This window comes from Protomyctophum parallelum, assembly GCF_964188405.1.
Source record: "Protomyctophum parallelum genome assembly, chromosome: 1".
Lineage (NCBI taxonomy): Eukaryota > Metazoa > Chordata > Actinopteri > Myctophiformes > Myctophidae > Protomyctophum > Protomyctophum parallelum.
This window is the reverse complement of record NC_139697.1, coordinates 39,761,039-39,779,012: the sequence shown is the minus strand read 5'-3', so window position 1 is coordinate 39,779,012 and position 17,974 is coordinate 39,761,039. Positions and strand designations below refer to the sequence as shown.

Below are 17,974 nucleotides of genomic sequence, written 5' to 3'. Positions count from 1 at the left end.
ATCCTGAGGCAGCATCAGCACCAACACACACACACACACACACACACACACACACACACACACACACACACACACACACACACACACACACACACACACACACACACACACACACAAACAAACACACAACCTGCAATATCTTACACAGCCACTGTCTGTCTGATGTACCATTATACTAGATAGAGAATATATAATGTCAAATCACCCACACACCATCATAATCACGATTCCATTCTGGCAGTCAGAAGGAGGGAGGGAGGGGTGACTGCGAGCCAAAGTGGGGGGAGTGAGAGAGACGCACGCACAGCACACACACACACACACACACACACACACACACACTGACTGACACACGCACACGCACACACACGCACACCGGGCCTAAGTCTGAGTCTCTCCACATCATTTCATGCGAGGAAGCGGTGCCATTACAAACGTCAGTAATCGTCTGTCTTGTCTTGTCTGTCTGCATGCAATGTTGTTTTATTATTATTCCGTGTACTTGGATACCGATCAGATTATCATGCAGGAATAATAAACACTTGTTCTTATCAGGCGAATGCGTCTGGCCAGTGGCTACGTTAGCTTTAGCATTAGCTAGGTAACTTGTTTAAATGTACCCATAGCATACTGTATATCATGATTGCGACACACACACGCGCGCACTGGCATAGTTAGAGTTGTGTCGCTTTTACAACGAGACACTCGCTTTATTGTTTTTATAAAAAAATTGCACGGCCGGCGTGGCGACAGCATTTTAAGCCACGAATGCAGTGAAAGTAAAACAGTTTACGAGCTAGCCCGGATGCTAAGTTTCTTTAGCCAGCCCAGAATAAGGCTGGTGGTTTGTTGCTATTCGTCGGGGCCGGGCCGGCGGGGGCTCCACCTATCTCCTGGAACGGGACGTTTCGGTGTGTGTGTGTGTGTGTGTTGACTGTTATTATTCACACTGTCTGGGGGAGTGGGGGTCAGTCAGTAATCGATACAAGGTGGACGATCAGCGCCACTACCGCCGAGGCTCGGCTCAGCAGGCCTGGGATCAGCTGATCAGCTGGCGTATGCCCTGTAAAGACATGTTTGATTAAACAAATAACATGCATACACATTATAGACACATTGACAGGCTCGGGCGTTATTATATGACACCGCTGGAGGTGAGGGATTTAAATAAATAAAACGAATGTTTTTGTTTATGCGGGTATTTTCATGAGCTCCATTCTCTCTCTCTTGTGTTGGCATTTTTCAGCTGTATTTTTGGTCCCCAACCTCCTCGGGGCCCGGGCCGCAGTCCGCGGTCTACAGTTTGGTAGCGGGCCGCTGACGGAGTGAAGCACGTCGGACTGTGTCGCTACCAGCCCGCCCCTGTCCCGACCCGGCGCCTTGCCCGCCAGCCCAGACAGTGTCTGTCTGTCTGTCATCATGGGAGACAGTAGAGGTGAGACAACAACAACACTATGCTGTGTCTGTGTGTGACATTGACGTTGTTTCTGTTAATTTAACTCCCGGAGAGTAATACACAAACTTGTACCAAATGTACTGTTATGTACCAGTAAAGGGTTCATTTGGTTACATTTCTATACTTATGTATAAAAAAATGTAGAGATGCACCGATATGGAAATTCTTGGCCGATACGGATCCCGATATACGTATATGTTTATTTAGTTTTTGTTGTTTTATTTCCCCCTTTTGTGCCAGGGAAACAAATACATCTCAATACAAGGAATATGTTCAGAATCTACAGCTTGGTAGACTGCAGATAACCAATGCAAAATATATGCTCAACAACAGCTAAATATCGGCTACTGCCATTGGTTAATGTCAGTTTTATTTGCCAATACCGATATTGACCCATAACGGCAAATATCGGCTGATACTGATTTTGTGGCCGATACATCGGTGCATCACAAAAGAAAATGTATACCTTCTTTATCACTGAGGGTTTTGCTGTAGTGTATACTACCAGACCCGGGAGAATCTCTTTTCCTGGTGTTTCGCCCAGGTGGACACACTGGACAGGGTTTTGAGGTTAGGTTAAGGCATAATTTCCATGAGGTTAAGGTTAGTTTTAGGCATAGTATTTGAGGTTAGGTTTCGGCATAGTTTTTGTGAAGTTAATTGTTAGGGTTTAGACGTAACCCGGGGCGACAGACACACCAATGAATGAGGGGGTCCCGTATCAGACCATAGCAAACTGCATTAAAAAATTGAGATATAATCGCATGACAGCCTTGCACATTGATGTGAGCATGTGGAGGACAAGATATAAATTACGATGACAGAAATAGTTCCAGGAAGACTGCAGCAGCCGCAGGGCATAACAAAGGTTTCGGCTGGGGGAAACACATTGATGCTATGTCACAGCATTTGTCAGCTGCCTCAGCAGTCCATACTGGTGTCACATTGTGATTTAGGCCGATGAGCTGTAATAAATCAATAGGCTTGAATGTCTATATTTCCACCTCCTCTGCCAGGCAGGCTGCCACCCGGTCCCATCAGCAAGTGCCAGTTGAACTCAGTTCTGTTTGTAACACGATAACTTTGCACTTTACGAAATTGTGTGTGGACAAAGCCTACCTCAGCTATTTATCAGTCATATTTAATGCATGGGTGTACATTGTAGGACTTGTTGCGTCTCGTTCGTGCTCATTTTGGAATGAAATGGCCGTGAGTGCCATGCAGTCAAAAAGCTGTGGTTGATTGGCACTGCCAATCATGTTTGAATGCACAACATTGCATGTGAGGTTGTAATGTGCATTCACACAAAAACACCTGTCCCGCAAAAGGTCAAGAGCCAGGCTCTGAATGTTTAGATATTATCATCACATTTACACACCTGGTATTGAAATGTGTCCCTAGTAATTGATGTCTTGTTCAAAAATGGTGAAAATAGGCATCAAACCTCTGAGCATGTTCTGAGCATGTTGCTTTTTGAAAGTATAAAATAAGGCTCAAGGAAAAGAAAACACTTTTTCCATAATATTAAAATCCCAGGCGATGTCTAGTCTCATTTCACAATATCGATATGATATCGATATATTGGCCAGAAAAGATTACACACCAGCATTTATCTCATCTGTGACTGACGTTGGCTATTCAAAAATAGCAGATGTACAAGCTCACAGCACGTCACTTTGTGCCGTACTGCAAACTTATTCATCAGCTATTTTTTTAAAATTTTCATTTAGAAGGCATTTGTAGAATCGGCCTCAGGCCTTAACCCTTTTAGGGCTCCTGAATGAAGTGCCTGGTGCTGGGAGTCTGGTGCAACGCATGGTGAGACGTAGGAGGGGCCCGGACAGGAGTACCACAGTCTAGTCCTTCCACGGGCCAGAATCTGGTTCTCCCAATCCCCAAAGAGTAGTTCCGGAGCAACGGATTGTGTGGCCTTGGTCTTTCCCTGTGTGGCCTTGGTCTTTCCCTGTGTGGCCTTGGTCTTTCCCTGATGGACTGATCGAGGGTAGCTACTGGGACGTAAGTCGGGACTTGATCAACTCTGGCTGGGTCCCCTGAGTGAGGGGTATGATGTTGGTAGACCCGAAACCTCAGGATACATCACTGAGGATACGTCCCAGCGATGTTTTTTTTGTTATAGGACTGAGGCAGATTCTAAAAAAGCCTACTAAATCCTGACCTGACCTATTCAACAATTATAGAAATGTTCTATACTGTAATGTACTGTACCTAGCAACAAGAACCCCAAGAGGGGTTCCCGTCTTGAAGGGAAAAACACCAATAGGGGTTCCTGTCCCCTTTTATAACAACTTTTGTGACAATTACGCACTACTCTCTCTCTTCCCCTCTCTCGCCTCTTTACATCACCCTCTCTTTATATTTCCAAACCACCAGACTCTCGGAGCCCAGACAGCTCCTCTGTCTCCTCCCCTCCTTCTGGCCAGCGCTCCCCGCCCCTGGCGCCTTCAGCGGCAGCGCCCATCACCTCCTTGCCCTCCATCACCACGGCAGCGGTCAACAGTCCCATCAGCAGCATCGGCTCTCCCTTTTCTGTCATCAGCTCCTCGCTCGGCTCGCCCTGCCTTCCTGGCACACCCTCCATCGGCTACGGGCCCATAAGCAGCCCACAGGTAAGGTCAGGAAGGAGGTCAAGTCACACTTATTTGTGTGGCCCCTCATCACAGTCTCAAAGGGCTTTGTTGGCCCACAAAGGAAACAAAACGACACCCTTGAACTCTCAATCTGCTGAGGAAACACTCTCAATGATGGAAAAAAAACTTGAAGGGAAAAGGAAGAAACCTCAAGAAGGATCACACAAGAGAAGACTCTTATCTTCTCTGTCCCTCTCCCTCAGATCAACTCGACAGTGTCCATGTCGGGGCTTCACGCTGTGAGCAGCTCTGATGACGTGAAGCCTCCGTTTGGCCTGAAGCAGCTGTCGCCCCACAGTCCCGGCGGGCCCATGCTCTCCCAGAAACGCCTTTGCGCCATCTGTGGAGACAGATCATCTGGTGAGAACAACGCACACCACTCGACTGCACAACACAAATTAAGCGTAAAACCTCACAACAAACGGTATCATACTTTGAATTAGTATAACTACACAGATTACATGCATATATCTCTTAGTGCACTTCACACACTGACGAGGAGGCAGCCATGCAAGGTACACAAACCCGCTCATTGGGAGCAGTTAGGGGTTATACTGATTTTGCCTTATCCCTTATGCCTAAACTATCTTGGAATAATTTTAGAAGAAACATTTTTAAATAGTGAAAATAGGCAAGGTATATCCTCAACTGTTTTGCTCAAGGACACTTTGACGCGAAGCCAGGTCGACCCGATTATTGAACCAGAGGCGCCTCATATATCCCGTAAGGCCTGGGATGACCTAAATTGTTATTGGGTTACATCTTGGGAACGCATGATTCTAAACTACGTCTGTCTATAGACATGGTAACGCCCCGCCTGCCTCTGATTGGCCTACCGACACTGCCCGTCTTACCAGACCTCTGAGGTGGATAGCTATGGTGGATGGTGGATAGTCTGTTGACACTGACACGAGGTTACTCTGTGGTGGGAAATAATACAACTTATACAAGTACGGTGTAATACAAGGGACAGAGAATGACAGCTTGGCACGCACGACAGATGGCGGCCTGACGCTCCAGAATGCAGCCTTGTAACTTTCATTTTTGTAGAAGAGGCAGACTAATATCGTTTATGCCGTTTGTTTGATTGAATAATTGAACACGTATGCTGTAATATGTTTTGGGTGTGTAAGTGTTTGTGTTGATTATCGTGTATTAATCAAATTATAGTAAACTAATGCTATTTTACTAAAAAGGATAAAGATGAAGGGAAAGTGACCTTTTTCCAGTACAATAATGTTTCAAGTCTACACATACAAATTATATTAATCAGTGCTGCAGATCAAACGGCAGTGACGAATTAAGAACTTTGTGCAAAATGTATCAGGTCTCTGAGACCTGTTGAAGACCAGAGGCAGGCGGAGCGTTACCATGGGCACGTCTTTGTCTATAGATGGACGTAGTTTAGAATCATGCCTTGGGAACGCATGTGACCGTTTCAGGTCTTGTTGGACCATATCTTGTTGTATACCATAAGTCCTAGGATGAGCCAATGTAGATGCACGTATATGGTTGTATCTACAAAAGTAGGTCACTGTGACCCTAAAAACGCAATTGCAATCACTGCTTCTTCCATCCAGTGAAGGACTATGGATTACCCTGCAATACTTTGCCGGGTCTTCCCAAGCGAGTCTTGTGGATTTAATTAACCACAATTTGGATAAAGACCTCAGATTGTTCTGTGGCGAATACTAGGCCTAGTAGGCCAATACAATCAATTAAATTAACATAATTGTGTTGTGGGAAAACACACCCTAAATATGTCCCTTTATTTACTAGACTGTTTGACATTGATTGACTCAACAGAATCATGCACATAATTAAAATGTATAATGGGAGCCAACAAGGCTGTGATCTTGGCTGAAACCTTACCCAAATGTGGAGTTATATGTCATAGACGACTGATGTCACTGATGTTTTTTTAGGGGCACTATCCCCTCCTATGTCCAGCTTTGAGGGTTTGTGTAAGCACAACCACTGTGTTAATGCAAACATTGAATGCCATTGACAATGAATGGCCAGCTTTGAGTGTTTGTGTACAGTAGCCTACACCCCTACAGTATACAGCACAAGTACACTCAGTTCAGACAGATTTTTTTTTATTTATTCTACCGTAGTGAAGTCAAGAGCAGCTCCTCATTATTTCCTCTCCTCCCACCAGGTAAGCACTACGGCGTGTACAGCTGTGAAGGCTGCAAAGGCTTCTTCAAGCGGACTGTTCGCAAGGACCTCAGCTATACCTGCCGCGACGCCAAGGACTGTCTTGTCGACAAGAGGCAGAGGAACCGCTGCCAGTACTGCCGTTATCAGAAATGCCTTGCCATGGGCATGAAGAGGGAAGGTGAGACCCTGAATCATGGAACCGGTAACTGTACGTCACAGGTTTCAGGTGTCCAGTCATGAGTCAGGCCTCGAGGCAAATGCTACACCAAGCTGATATCATTAAGGCCCCCAGCCCCCCCTATGATATGAGACATGATGAAGCAATATAAGAAAGGAAGCTCCTTGATTACAGATAAAATGCTTTCAGTATGCAACAACAAAGCCTTCTGGTGTTCCCAGTGCTTGTTGGACTGCGCTGTTGATTAGCACCATTAAATGTTTTTCCTTGTTTGTTTGTTTACACCATCACCTAGGCCTGATTTAGACTTGGTTGCGCATAGTGTCATGCATTTGAGCTTGTAGTTCTGCTATTATCTGTGTGCGACACTGGTGAGCAACTAAGTAAGGATACAGTCGGTCACACATCTGTGCCAGAAGCAATGTAGCCAACACATACAGAGTCTTACGATGCGTCAATTTCCCATGTTGTCTTGGCTGTTGTGTACTACCGTGCCGGATTTCTGGTATGGGGTGTTGGAGTTGTTGGCTCACTGGATGAAAACAGGCTTTAGCATGAGAGCATGAATATTTCTCTATTAGTTGGGTCTGGGACTCCAGAGCACTGCTACATTTCCTCAGTTCTGTGCTGCAATTGAGGATGCGACATGGGGGGGCAGTGGGATTGTTTATTGGCTTTTATATATGCCCACAGCATATTGACACAGCATGAGGCTGAAAACCTGATCTATTAAGCTGACATCAGACAAGTTCCATTTACAAATAACATTTTGAGCAGTTGCTTTGGCTTGCTTTATGGACAAGATAGATAGAAGTACACTTGAACCTGACAGACACCAAGTCATTGGATTTTATTTCATTTTCATGTTATATGAAAGCAGGGAATCATAGCTTCAAATTGACATACTGGTTGTGCAGTTTGACCCACTAGGCTTATAAAAACAAACACAAAACAAAGACAACAGGACAGACATTCTTGCACAAATTGTGCCTTCTTCCCTGAATTCATCTGTTTCATTAGCCTGTTATCTCTCATAATGGTACCAACATCAATACAGCATGGAATTGTGGAAAAAAAGCTTGGACCTTGACATGAAAAGGGTTGAAATCCACTGTTCTAAAGTGTAGTTTATTAAAACTGTCAACTGCGCCATGACTTAGCCTGTATCACATTTGTGGTATGTGGTCACATTTGATTGGAATTGACCTGAAGCATTAAGCCATCTAATGGTCTGAGTAAGAAGAGATTTGGGCAAACAACACCCAAGCTCTGCATCTTAATCTTGGTCCCATTTTAAATCGATCAGACTGAGATTATCTCGTAAAATTTTACCAAAGCCCCTCGTTAACCTCACTGTGCCCCCCTCTCCATATGAGCTCGGAGCAAGGCTTCCATCAAAGCATTATTACGCAAAGCTTGTTATTGTTTCATTGTGACCGTGTGTGAGCTGATCATTTGAGTGACCCAGTGCTTTTTGGAACTGTTTCAGGAACTTCATGTCTGCTTATACAATTACACGAATACCGCTGATGATTCTCAAAATGTCATGGAGCACCATAACTAAAGGATTAATCCATTCTGACCTGAGATCAGATTCATACGAGGTTTCCACTATGGACACACACTGGTCTGATGAACCCATTCTGACCTGAGATCAGATTCTAAAAAAATGTCAGTCGTTCTTCGATTTAAAAAAAAATAGCAGACCTACAAGCTCGTATCGCGCCACTCGGTGGCGCGATATGAGCTTGTAGATCTGCTATTTTTTAATAGCTAAAGCATAACATGATGCCAACACCGTTCAGAATGGGTTAAACTTCTAAAGGATCCCAACCCTAGGCACCATATATCCATTGAGGTGGCTTCTCTCTCTCTCTCTCACACCTGTCTACTCACTCAACAGTGTGCAGGCTGTTAGGCTGAGAGGGAGATAGACTAGGTGGGAGGCGTTTGTGCACGTCGGTCACAATCTGGGACATCGAGGGCTACACGTCATGCACGAGGGAAATGCTACGTAGGTCATGCAATGCACTGTAATGCCTGACTGGTTGCGCAAAAAGCTGATCTACGAGTTCACATTTACAAGTTGAGAGGGTGTCTCATTCTCGACATGTAAATGTGAACTTGCGACAAAAGTACGAATCAGGATTAACTAGAAAAAGTGCCCTTCCGGGCACAGGTCTCCACCAGGTTATCCACAGATCCGTGCAGTTAGAGGTAAAAACACTTTTCGGCCAGTTATAGCGCCACCTTGAGGCTGAGTTGAAATTGTTCATGTGGCATTTCGTCCTCGGCCTAGTGGGAATGTGGGTGCACAATTTCACGGAAATCACGCGATGTGTTCATGATTTGCAGCATTTTGTTTGAAACTGAGCACTCCTGTGAACTTTGGAAGCCAATCTTAACCAATCAGGATGGAGTCTGATAAATCTGAAAGACCCGTTTCGTTGAATGGCTCTAGAGAGACTGTGTACCAAATTGCGTGATGTTTGGACAAAATCTGTAGGTGTACTGTGCAAAAACTTGTTTTGCACAAAGCGGCCTCCTGGTGGCGCTATAACAGGCCGTTCTGGAAAGTTTGGGGCAGAGGTTCATGGTTGGCATCCAGGGAGTGTGTGTGCAAAATATGGCATCGACCGGGTTAACGGTGGCCGAGATTAGCTGTTCACGGACACACGGACACACGGACGGACGGACGGACGGACGGACGGACGGAGTGCAAAACATACTCTCCCCACATGCCTTCGGCCTGGTGGAGACAACAATGCACTTAGGAAAGTACTAGTCAACATCATATTACCATCATAAGTCCATCTCTATCCTCCCCCTCAGAAGTATAAAACAATATACTATCAGTTGATGTCTACTTACTAATGATGAATGATTATGAAAAGAAAATGTTTGTTTCTTTATTTTCTTTATTTCTAGGGTGATTTTTGTAATGAAACCATATATTCAACCAATGCATTTGATTTGTCAGTGAAGTGATTTTATATTGTAACACTGCATACCTTAAAGGGACAGAGAGAATGAGTCAAAAATAGAAAGGAGATAAGAGTGAGAGCAGCAGAGGAATCTTAACCACTTAGCCCTAGTGTCCCAAATGCGGACCTGTCATTATAGGTAAACATAAAATCAATAAAAAGCATGTCTACAAGCTGTCAACATGACGCCACGCAACGTGTTGAGCTTGTACTTTAGACCAGATTGCCTCATGGTTCTCGAACCAATGACACTTATCATACGACGAGGTAGAAAACAATCTGAGAACGGGGTTACTAAAGTCAACCTTGGTTGGGGCTTAAGTTGTTAAGGGGCAAGGGAGGAGGAGAGGAATGGTGTGATGAAAAAGGTGGTAGAGTAGTAAAATAGGAATGTAGAGAAGAGGGAAAGTTTGAAGAGGGAGGGATGGAGGGCGGGAGGGTATGCCAGGTGCGAGGGGGGGAGAGGGGTGGGTAACCCTTGCAAACACTAATCCCTCTCTCCCCTTCTCTCCCTCTTTTGCTTTTTGTTTCCTCTCGTTCTCCCTCTCCCCCTCTCTACCTCTCTCCCCCTCTCTCTACCTCTCTCTACCTCCTTCTGTAGTGGTCCAGGACGAGCGACAGAGATGTAAGGAGAAGGGAGACGAGGGCGGGCGGGATTGTGAGTGTGTGTGTGTGTGTGTGTGTGTGTGCGTGTGTGTGTGTGTGTGTGTGTGTGTGCGTGTGTGTGTGTGTGTGTGTATGAGAGAGCGAGAGAGTGTAAGAAGTGTAAGCCCTGATTTATACTTTCTTTGAGTGCTGGTGTCGTGCATTGAACATAGGCGATCTACAAGCTCACGACACGTTGCAACATGACGCGATGTGAACTTGTAGCTCGGCTGTTTCCAGTGAGTGACATAATGCGCAGCAAAGTATAACTTGCCTATCGGAGGGAGAACGGAGGGCTGAGTGCACTTTCTTTTTGCAAATTGAATGAGCAGGAGCTATTTTTCAAATCTCGTCTTAATCGTTTCCAAGCCAAACCCTGTGGAACGAAGTTTTGTCCAGAAGAACCATTATCCTCCTATCGCTACCGTAATATGATGGATGGCAATATGCAGTATAACTCCTAGCATGTTTGTCTTGGTCCAATGAATGAATGATTGAATGAAAGTAAGTCTGTGGTGTGAGAGATGTGTGAACTAACCAGGACATGTACATATTTGTCTGTCTCTCTCTTGTTCTCTTCTTTCCTCCTGACCCTTGGCTCTGTTCCTTATCCTTCTGTCTTCTCTCTGTTTCTCACTATGTCCCCCCACACCCCCATTTCCTCCATCGTCTTTTGTGCTTCTCGTTTATCTATTCGCCTTTCACTCGATCACTCCTTCCTCCCCTTCTCTGTGTACCTTCTTCCCATCATTTCCAATCCTCCTGTTCCGCCCTCTGCAGCAGTGCAGGAGGAGCGCCAGAGAAACAAGGAGCGGGAGGCGGAGGTGGAGTCGACCAGCGCAGTGAACGAGGAGATGCCGGTGGAGAAGATCCTGGAGGCGGAGATGGCCGTGGAGCAGAAGACGGAGTTGCACGCCGACGGCACGTCTGGAGGCAGCTCTGTGAGTAGCAGGAGTCTCGTCTCCAGAGAGCTCTAGAGTTCTAATATATCTAGAGCAGGGGGTTTTCAACCCTTTTCATATCAAGGCCCATTATTTATTCTGCATTTGAGCCACAGACACCATTTGATGACATTTAGCCTCTCAGACCCGAGACTTTTGTTGTCATTGGAGTTTGGCCACAATTCCATGCTGTATTGATGTTGGTACCATTAGGAGAGATAACAGGCAAACGTTGATCAAAATTACAATCCTTCTACATTCTCTAATTGTGTAGACTCAGTAATTCAGACTCAGTAATTCAGTAATGCAGGTGTCAAAAAAATGTCAAGTCGTTCTTCGATTTTTCAAAAATAGCAGACCTACAAGCTCGTAGCGCGCCACTCGGTGGCGCGATATGAGCTTGTAGATCTGCTATTTTTAAATAGCTAAAGCATAACATGATGCTAACAACAAAATGGGTTCCCGGTCAGAATGGGTTAAGGCTAACTGAAGGGCCTTAAAGTCCTGGGCCAGTGGTCCTGGGCCAGTGGTCCTCAGACTTTTACATTGCTAGTACCCCAATAACTCTGAGTTGCAAACCCATACGGGTCATTTTTTAACCGCTACAAGGAACCCTGAGCGTGCTTGGACCCCACTGTGGCCCCTTTTCCACCAAAATAACCTTAAATATTATACATATTTTATTTTATGTTGTATATTATGTAATTGCCTCGTAAGGATCTGGAGTGTCAGTTTGGTATTCACTTGATCATTGTTTGCAAACCGTCATGTCGGTTTATTGTAATTGTTTTTATGTAAACTGTAAGTCCATATGGGCTGGGCATCTTCGGACGCATGACACTTAAATAAAGAATCAATCAATCAATCATATAGAACTGGTTCCATTCTAGATTCTTGGAACCTTGGTGCTTTCGCCCCGGTGGGAAAGGGGCAGAACCACTGTCCTAGACTCTATCTGTAGTTTTTGTTTGGTGAGGGGGTTCCATGTTGGCCTCTTAACCCTAACCCCTTTTGGTGTTTTAACTAAGCATTATGTTATACTTTAGCTATCGAAAAATAGCAGATCTACATGCTCGTGGCGCGCTATGAGCGAAAAATCGTAAAACTGCGGCACAAATCTTTGAATATATATTCTTTCAGAAGACATGTTAACCCTAAATGGGTTAACATGCACAACAACCACTCGCTGTTTTCTTTTTCTCCTGAAATGGATACTACGTGGAAGCAAAAACAAAAAAGTCATTCTGTGGAAAGTATGTTTTTTTGATTGATTGATGGATTGAATAGTTTATTAGACAGAAATGTAAAAATAGCAACAGTCAAACACTTAGCACCTTGCGGTCTTGTTTGAGCCTGTGTTCCTTTTGTAGCCCAACGACCCCGTCACCAACATCTGCCAGGCCGCGGACAAACAGCTGTTCACCCTGGTGGAATGGGCCAAGAGGATCCCCCACTTCTCTGAACTGGCCCTCGACGACCAGGTCATCTTGCTACGTGCTGGTACGATTTACTAAAAAAATGTTTTGCTCCACGGCACCCCAGAATTACATTGTTGCTTTATTAACACGTTACATTTGTCATATTGCGATAGGTACATTTGCAAATTCCCCCTTAAGATACAGTACGTCACGGTGTGAACTTGAGAGATTTAGGACAGAATGTAAATGATTTGAACCCCAGCATCCCTATTCTGGGTGGAACATTCACCGAAATTGCTCTACAAGCTCACAACGTGTCCCAACGGGATGCGTTGTGAGCACTCACTTTGAGCAACCCTGGTCTAGTCTCCACGTCACATTCTCTTTTGCCAGCCAATTATAAATGCTCCGTCAACTAGAGCGCCGTCAGGTATTCGCCGCATCTTAGGTAGGCCTGTTGCAATTATTACATAATCGCCTAATCGCAATTATTTGAGATAATCACAACTATGTTGCACAATCGTCATAATTGTTTCCATGTTGAAAAGTGTATTGTAATGTATTTAAAAACAATTGTGAAAATAACACAAGCTCACAACATTGTGAGCTTGTAGATTGGCTATTTCCATTATTAATGTTTTTTGGAAAGTATAAAGTTATTAAATATGTAATTTCTTTGTATATTTAGGTTATTCGTCACAGCAACTTCAAAGCCTAAAAGCCAAACGGAAATTCAATTTGTATTCATAACGTTGCATTGGTCGACGCCAAATTAATTAAATCTTCATGTAAAACATGACAGCCCTAGTCTCGGGATTAAAGAAAATGACTTATTGTCTATCAATTACACACCCCATGAAGCCTTGAATTCATGGGGATTGTTTTATTTGACGAGTCTTCTACCAGAGACTCCGCCGGTCATCAAGTTACTGTTAAAAGAAACCAAGGCTTCATGATGGAGTGTAATTGATAGAAAGTAAGTTCATTACTACCGTTACTCAAATTGATTTGTTGTGCCAACACCAGGCTGGAACGAGCTCCTGATCGCGTCCTTCTCGCATCGCTCCATCTCGGTCAAAGATGGCATCCTGTTGGCCACAGGTCTCCATGTCCACAGGAACAGTGCCCACAGCGCAGGGGTGGGCGCCATTTTCGACAGGTAACGCACGCACACACACACACACACACACACACACACACACACTCCTACACCTTATACACACGGTATGTATACAAATGTGAACAAGCTGAATATGAAGAGTTCCATTCTAAATGCTGAAGAAGTTTGTCTTCAATTGAAGTTCATGGTGGCCATCTATTGGATGGTTATCACTTTGTCAACCAACTGCATTGATCCACCATCCTTTTACTCACATATACCTTAGCCTCCCTATTTTGGGAATGCTATAAAAGGCAGATCTATATCTATAGCAGATCTATAAGCTTGTAGACACGTGAGCTTGTAGATTGGCTATTTTCAGCGAAGAGAAGCGGTGTAGAAATATTTAAAATAGGTTAATGAAGTATATTGTCCCTGTCGGGTGGAAACCTTTTGAGTGATGCTGTAGTATGACCAGGTAGGAGCGTTAATTTACAAAAGAAAAAAAAACGTTAAAATATGGAGATAAGAGGTTTTTGCCTGATAGCAACAATATAGTGTTTTAAGTGGTTAAAAAGCGCCAGAAACACCTGGTTTTAGTTTGAGGCGTGAATATTTTGTTTTGGAATGGAATTCTTCATCTATTTCTGACAAACAACATTGTATCTGTGGAGTTTGCTATCCTTCCCTAGAGACACTCACAACCTGCCTGCACATAAAATGTATTATAGAAATTATATATTTCTAGTAGTGCTGGGCGATATGGCATATGTCGATATGTGACATACACAATGAGTGATATGTTATTCATGCACCAAATAATGGTAGCGTATCTTGATATTATGCTTTCTATCTATGAACTGTCCGTGGTGTAACTCCCATGTTAAATCCAGCCAAGAGCCACACTGGAGTTAGTCTGCAGGGTCACAGTAGGGGGCACCCTCTGGCCTAGCGGTCCATTTAGGCCTGACCTCAAAATTAATTAAAATAATTAAGAATTAAAATCTTCTAAATCCTCCAGTGTTCTGAAATAAATATTTTCACGATCTTTCAAAGATAGCAGATCTCCAAGCTCGTGGCGCGCTATGAGCTTGTAGATCTGCTATTTTTCAATAGCTAAATTATAACATAATGTTTAAAACACCAAAAGGGGTTCCCGCCCAAAATGGGTTAATGTGTCCGTACATGGACAAATGTGTCCATGGCAAGACTTGTCCTTGTCCATGGCAAATTTTAGATTTCGTTTTTTACATAACATTAAAATGTTCCTATTTTGATCAAAAGACCCAATTACTGAATGTCAGTCTGGTGGTTTTCTTCTGAATATGTGTGACACTGATTTAATATGACATACAGTAGGAGTCCGACCATACAGTGGTTGTCTACCTTTTTATGTTATTTCCAAGGACCCCAATAACTAAGGTGTGTACATATGGAACCATTACAGACTCGTAAGGGTCCATTTGGACCACCTTCAAAGCAACCCACTTTGAGGACTCGTAATATTTGTATGTCCATGGCAAAAAATAAAATTGACAAAAATGTCCACCACAAGCCGGCATGGTGATGAACCAGCACATGCCTTTGATGTGTGTCACTGCCCGTCTCTCTCTCTCCCTGTTTCCTGTCTCTCTACACACTGTGCTATCAATAAAGGCAGAAAAGCCCCCAAAATATAAGACACAGTAGACCGCAAAAGATGTTGGCTAATTCTTCAATCTTTGTCGAAATATGATTAGGTTTCACTAATCTCGTTATTGAATTTGTCAATATTAATTCGTAAAATCTACCAGTCATATAACTGTGTATATATATGGCCCAGCACTCAAACCCAACGGTTGAATGTCAGTGATTATTTGGTTGGTAGTCGCTCTAGTGCTACGTATCAGTGCTGTGTTCTCACCTCTGGCTGGCTGCAGCTGTGTTCTTGGTGGGTTTGGCTGTCTGTGACTTTTACTGCTTTAGAACTGGCTGAAAGGTGACATTGCATGCCAGGAAGCTGGTGACTAATGCTTACCTTGTAGAGATGTGCGCACACACACACACACACACACACACACACACACACACACACACACACACACACACACACACATATACACACACACACACACAGACGTTCACAGACTTGTAATCTTTTTCATGTGTTGGAACAGAGCATGACAGCCACGCGGAAAATAATTCAACTTTGAACCTCAGACTTCCCCCAACCTCATCACAAAGTGTCAATGCACTGTTAATTACACTGTTACACAATGGCTTAATTACTTAGAAAAACCAAATTAAAAACAACTTGGAGGCAGGGTGAAAACAACCTATCTGGGCTACCTGATTTCCCTACTCAAACCTTGTCTCCCGTTCTCTAGAAGCAGACCCACTTATATCTAAATCATTTTGTTTTCGGGTTGATAATATTTTTTTTCTTCCTTTTTCCCACTTTGCAGATCTGACACTAACACTTAGTGTCACTGCCTTTCTCTCTAAACACACAGCTTTTATTGATTTACTTGTATATCCGTGACACATTTTCTTGCGCGTTATGTTGCTTCTTGCTTTTCCTGCTATCGCAGAATTGGCTTGTTCTTTTTTTTTTTCTTTTTTTAACACAACCCCCTTCCCTGCTGAGTTTTCCATACACTTCGCTACAGGACTGTGAATAATGCCACGAGTACTTCATGCCCTAGAGACGCTCTTGAAGCAGGTCTGCACTGCATAACAATATATAAGATATAATACACTACATGGTGCCCTTTGGTACAACTGGGTGTCAAAATTGATGCAAAAAAGGGATGAGACCAAAGCACTCTTGTGGAAAAGTTAAAAAGCCTTTAGTATAAAAAAATAATATAAAATAAAAAATACACCTACAGAACGCGTTGCGGCATCTGTATTGTATGTAATGTTTTCCTTATGTGTATAGGACACCCTCTAAAATGAGATGCTGCATCTCAAGGGGCCATCCTCTCCGTAAAGTCTTCATCAGGGTGACTTAAGACTAAGCTTTTTTACTTTTTTACTTATCCATGAAGGCGCCTTGGTCTCATACCCTTATTTGCCTCAACATATAAGATGTGTTTGTATAAAGTTTCACACAAAAAAGTGGAGCGTCCTAGGGTTCCCAAGGAGGCAGAAACCCAATGCAAAACAATTGCGAGAGACCACTGTACAATAGTTTAAATGCCTTCAAACGGCTATATCTTACAACTTTTTGGTATAGGCAAACGAACAAACAATTGGCAAAACATCTTACAGCGCGTTTTCGGTACAAAAACTCTTTCTCAGGCTTACCACTGCTGCCTGAGGAAGAGTTCTTGTACTTGGAAAGCCTTGCTGAGTAGGCTGTAAGATGTTAAGCCAATACTTTGTTCATATGTATAAAGTTTAAAGGTACAACTTGGCCAATGTTTTAACCTGTCCTGAATCCTGTGATTCTATTCTGAGGAGGACATTTGAGGACACTTCTGAATGCGCTCTGTTTGTCGAGAGCTCTACTCTCTCTAGTCTTTGCTTTGGACAACGGCTGCCAGCATATTGTCGCTGTCGGGCAGAAACATTGTCATTTCCATAAGTTTTTTTTTTTTAATACATTTTAATTTGATTATAATAAGTAGTCTGGACATATTGAGGTTCCCACCCGACAGAGACGATACGTAAAATTCCGCATTTTGAGGAGTTTTACACAGAGTCTGGAGGTGAGATTCTAGATCGAGCAGCTCTCATCCCACAGAGCGTAGCGTGTGAAGTGTTACATGTATGTCACAATAGAATAACAGGATTCACATGAAATAACAGCAGTTTCCCTTTAACTAAATGGGGAAATTAGTTTAATTCAATCAAATCTTTATCTTTCAAATCCAAACTGGCCCTGCCTGAATTATTTTCAATCTACTTTTGTTTGTTTGTTTTTTAATGGAGAGACGCCTCTGGCTGACCCTAGATCACATGGATTAAAGTTCTCAGTCACAACCACTGATTTCACTCATTTGAATTCCAGAGAAGCTCTCAATGCGGCGACACATTGAGAGCTTGTAGATCGTCTATTTTCGCTTATTATTTTAAGATTAAGCATTTGAAGTGGTCAAAAAAGCAATGTGTTCTGAAGCATCTTCAATAAAATGGTCTCTGATATTTCATAATAAAAGCTACGGTTAAAGCCTCAATCTGCGACTTCTTCACCTGGTTGGCAGTATGTAGAATAGCCGGAATAATAATATTACTAAAACATCATAATGTTTTTTTCATAAGTTTCATAAGTCGCACTTTAGGACACAATTTTTCAGTTGTGAGATTTTATTTTTGCTTTAATTCATGAGATCGGCAACAGAGATGGGGTCCCTCAACCACACCATTGGACAGTTACAATTCCTAGTGTTAATTTTACTCTTAAAAGTGTTAACATTTACCTTTTTTTATTTTACTCTTATTTTTCACTTTTCGACTTA

At 43.3% G+C, this 17,974-nt stretch overlaps 1 protein-coding gene across 7 annotated transcripts in view; it reads left to right on the top strand.

Annotated features, from left to right (window-relative positions):
* Positions 1-345: 345 nt before the first annotated feature.
* rxrba (retinoid x receptor, beta a) overlaps positions 346-17,974 on the top strand; it is a 33,632-nt gene continuing 16,003 nt past the window's right edge. For 4 of the 7 annotated variants that reach the window (XR_014570154.1, XR_014570155.1, XR_014570156.1 and 1 more), the window contains exons 1-9: positions 346-436; positions 1,247-1,435; positions 3,848-4,083; positions 4,308-4,464; positions 6,266-6,445; positions 10,031-10,087; positions 10,855-11,015; positions 12,386-12,515; positions 13,460-13,592. Coding sequence is in view for 1 of the 7 variants with exons in the window: in XM_083780148.1 (XP_083636274.1) it covers positions 1,420-1,435; positions 3,848-4,083; positions 4,308-4,464; positions 6,266-6,445; positions 10,031-10,087; positions 10,855-11,015; positions 12,386-12,515; positions 13,460-13,592 (1,070 nt within the window). In the remaining 6 variants the exon portion in view is untranslated. Of the gene's footprint in view, positions 437-1,028; positions 1,155-1,246; positions 1,436-3,847; positions 4,084-4,307; positions 4,465-6,265; positions 6,446-10,030; positions 10,088-10,854; positions 11,016-12,385; positions 12,516-13,459; positions 13,593-17,974 lie in introns of those variants that run through there. The other 3 variants (XR_014570152.1, XR_014570153.1, XR_014570157.1) reach the window with 2 other exon arrangements.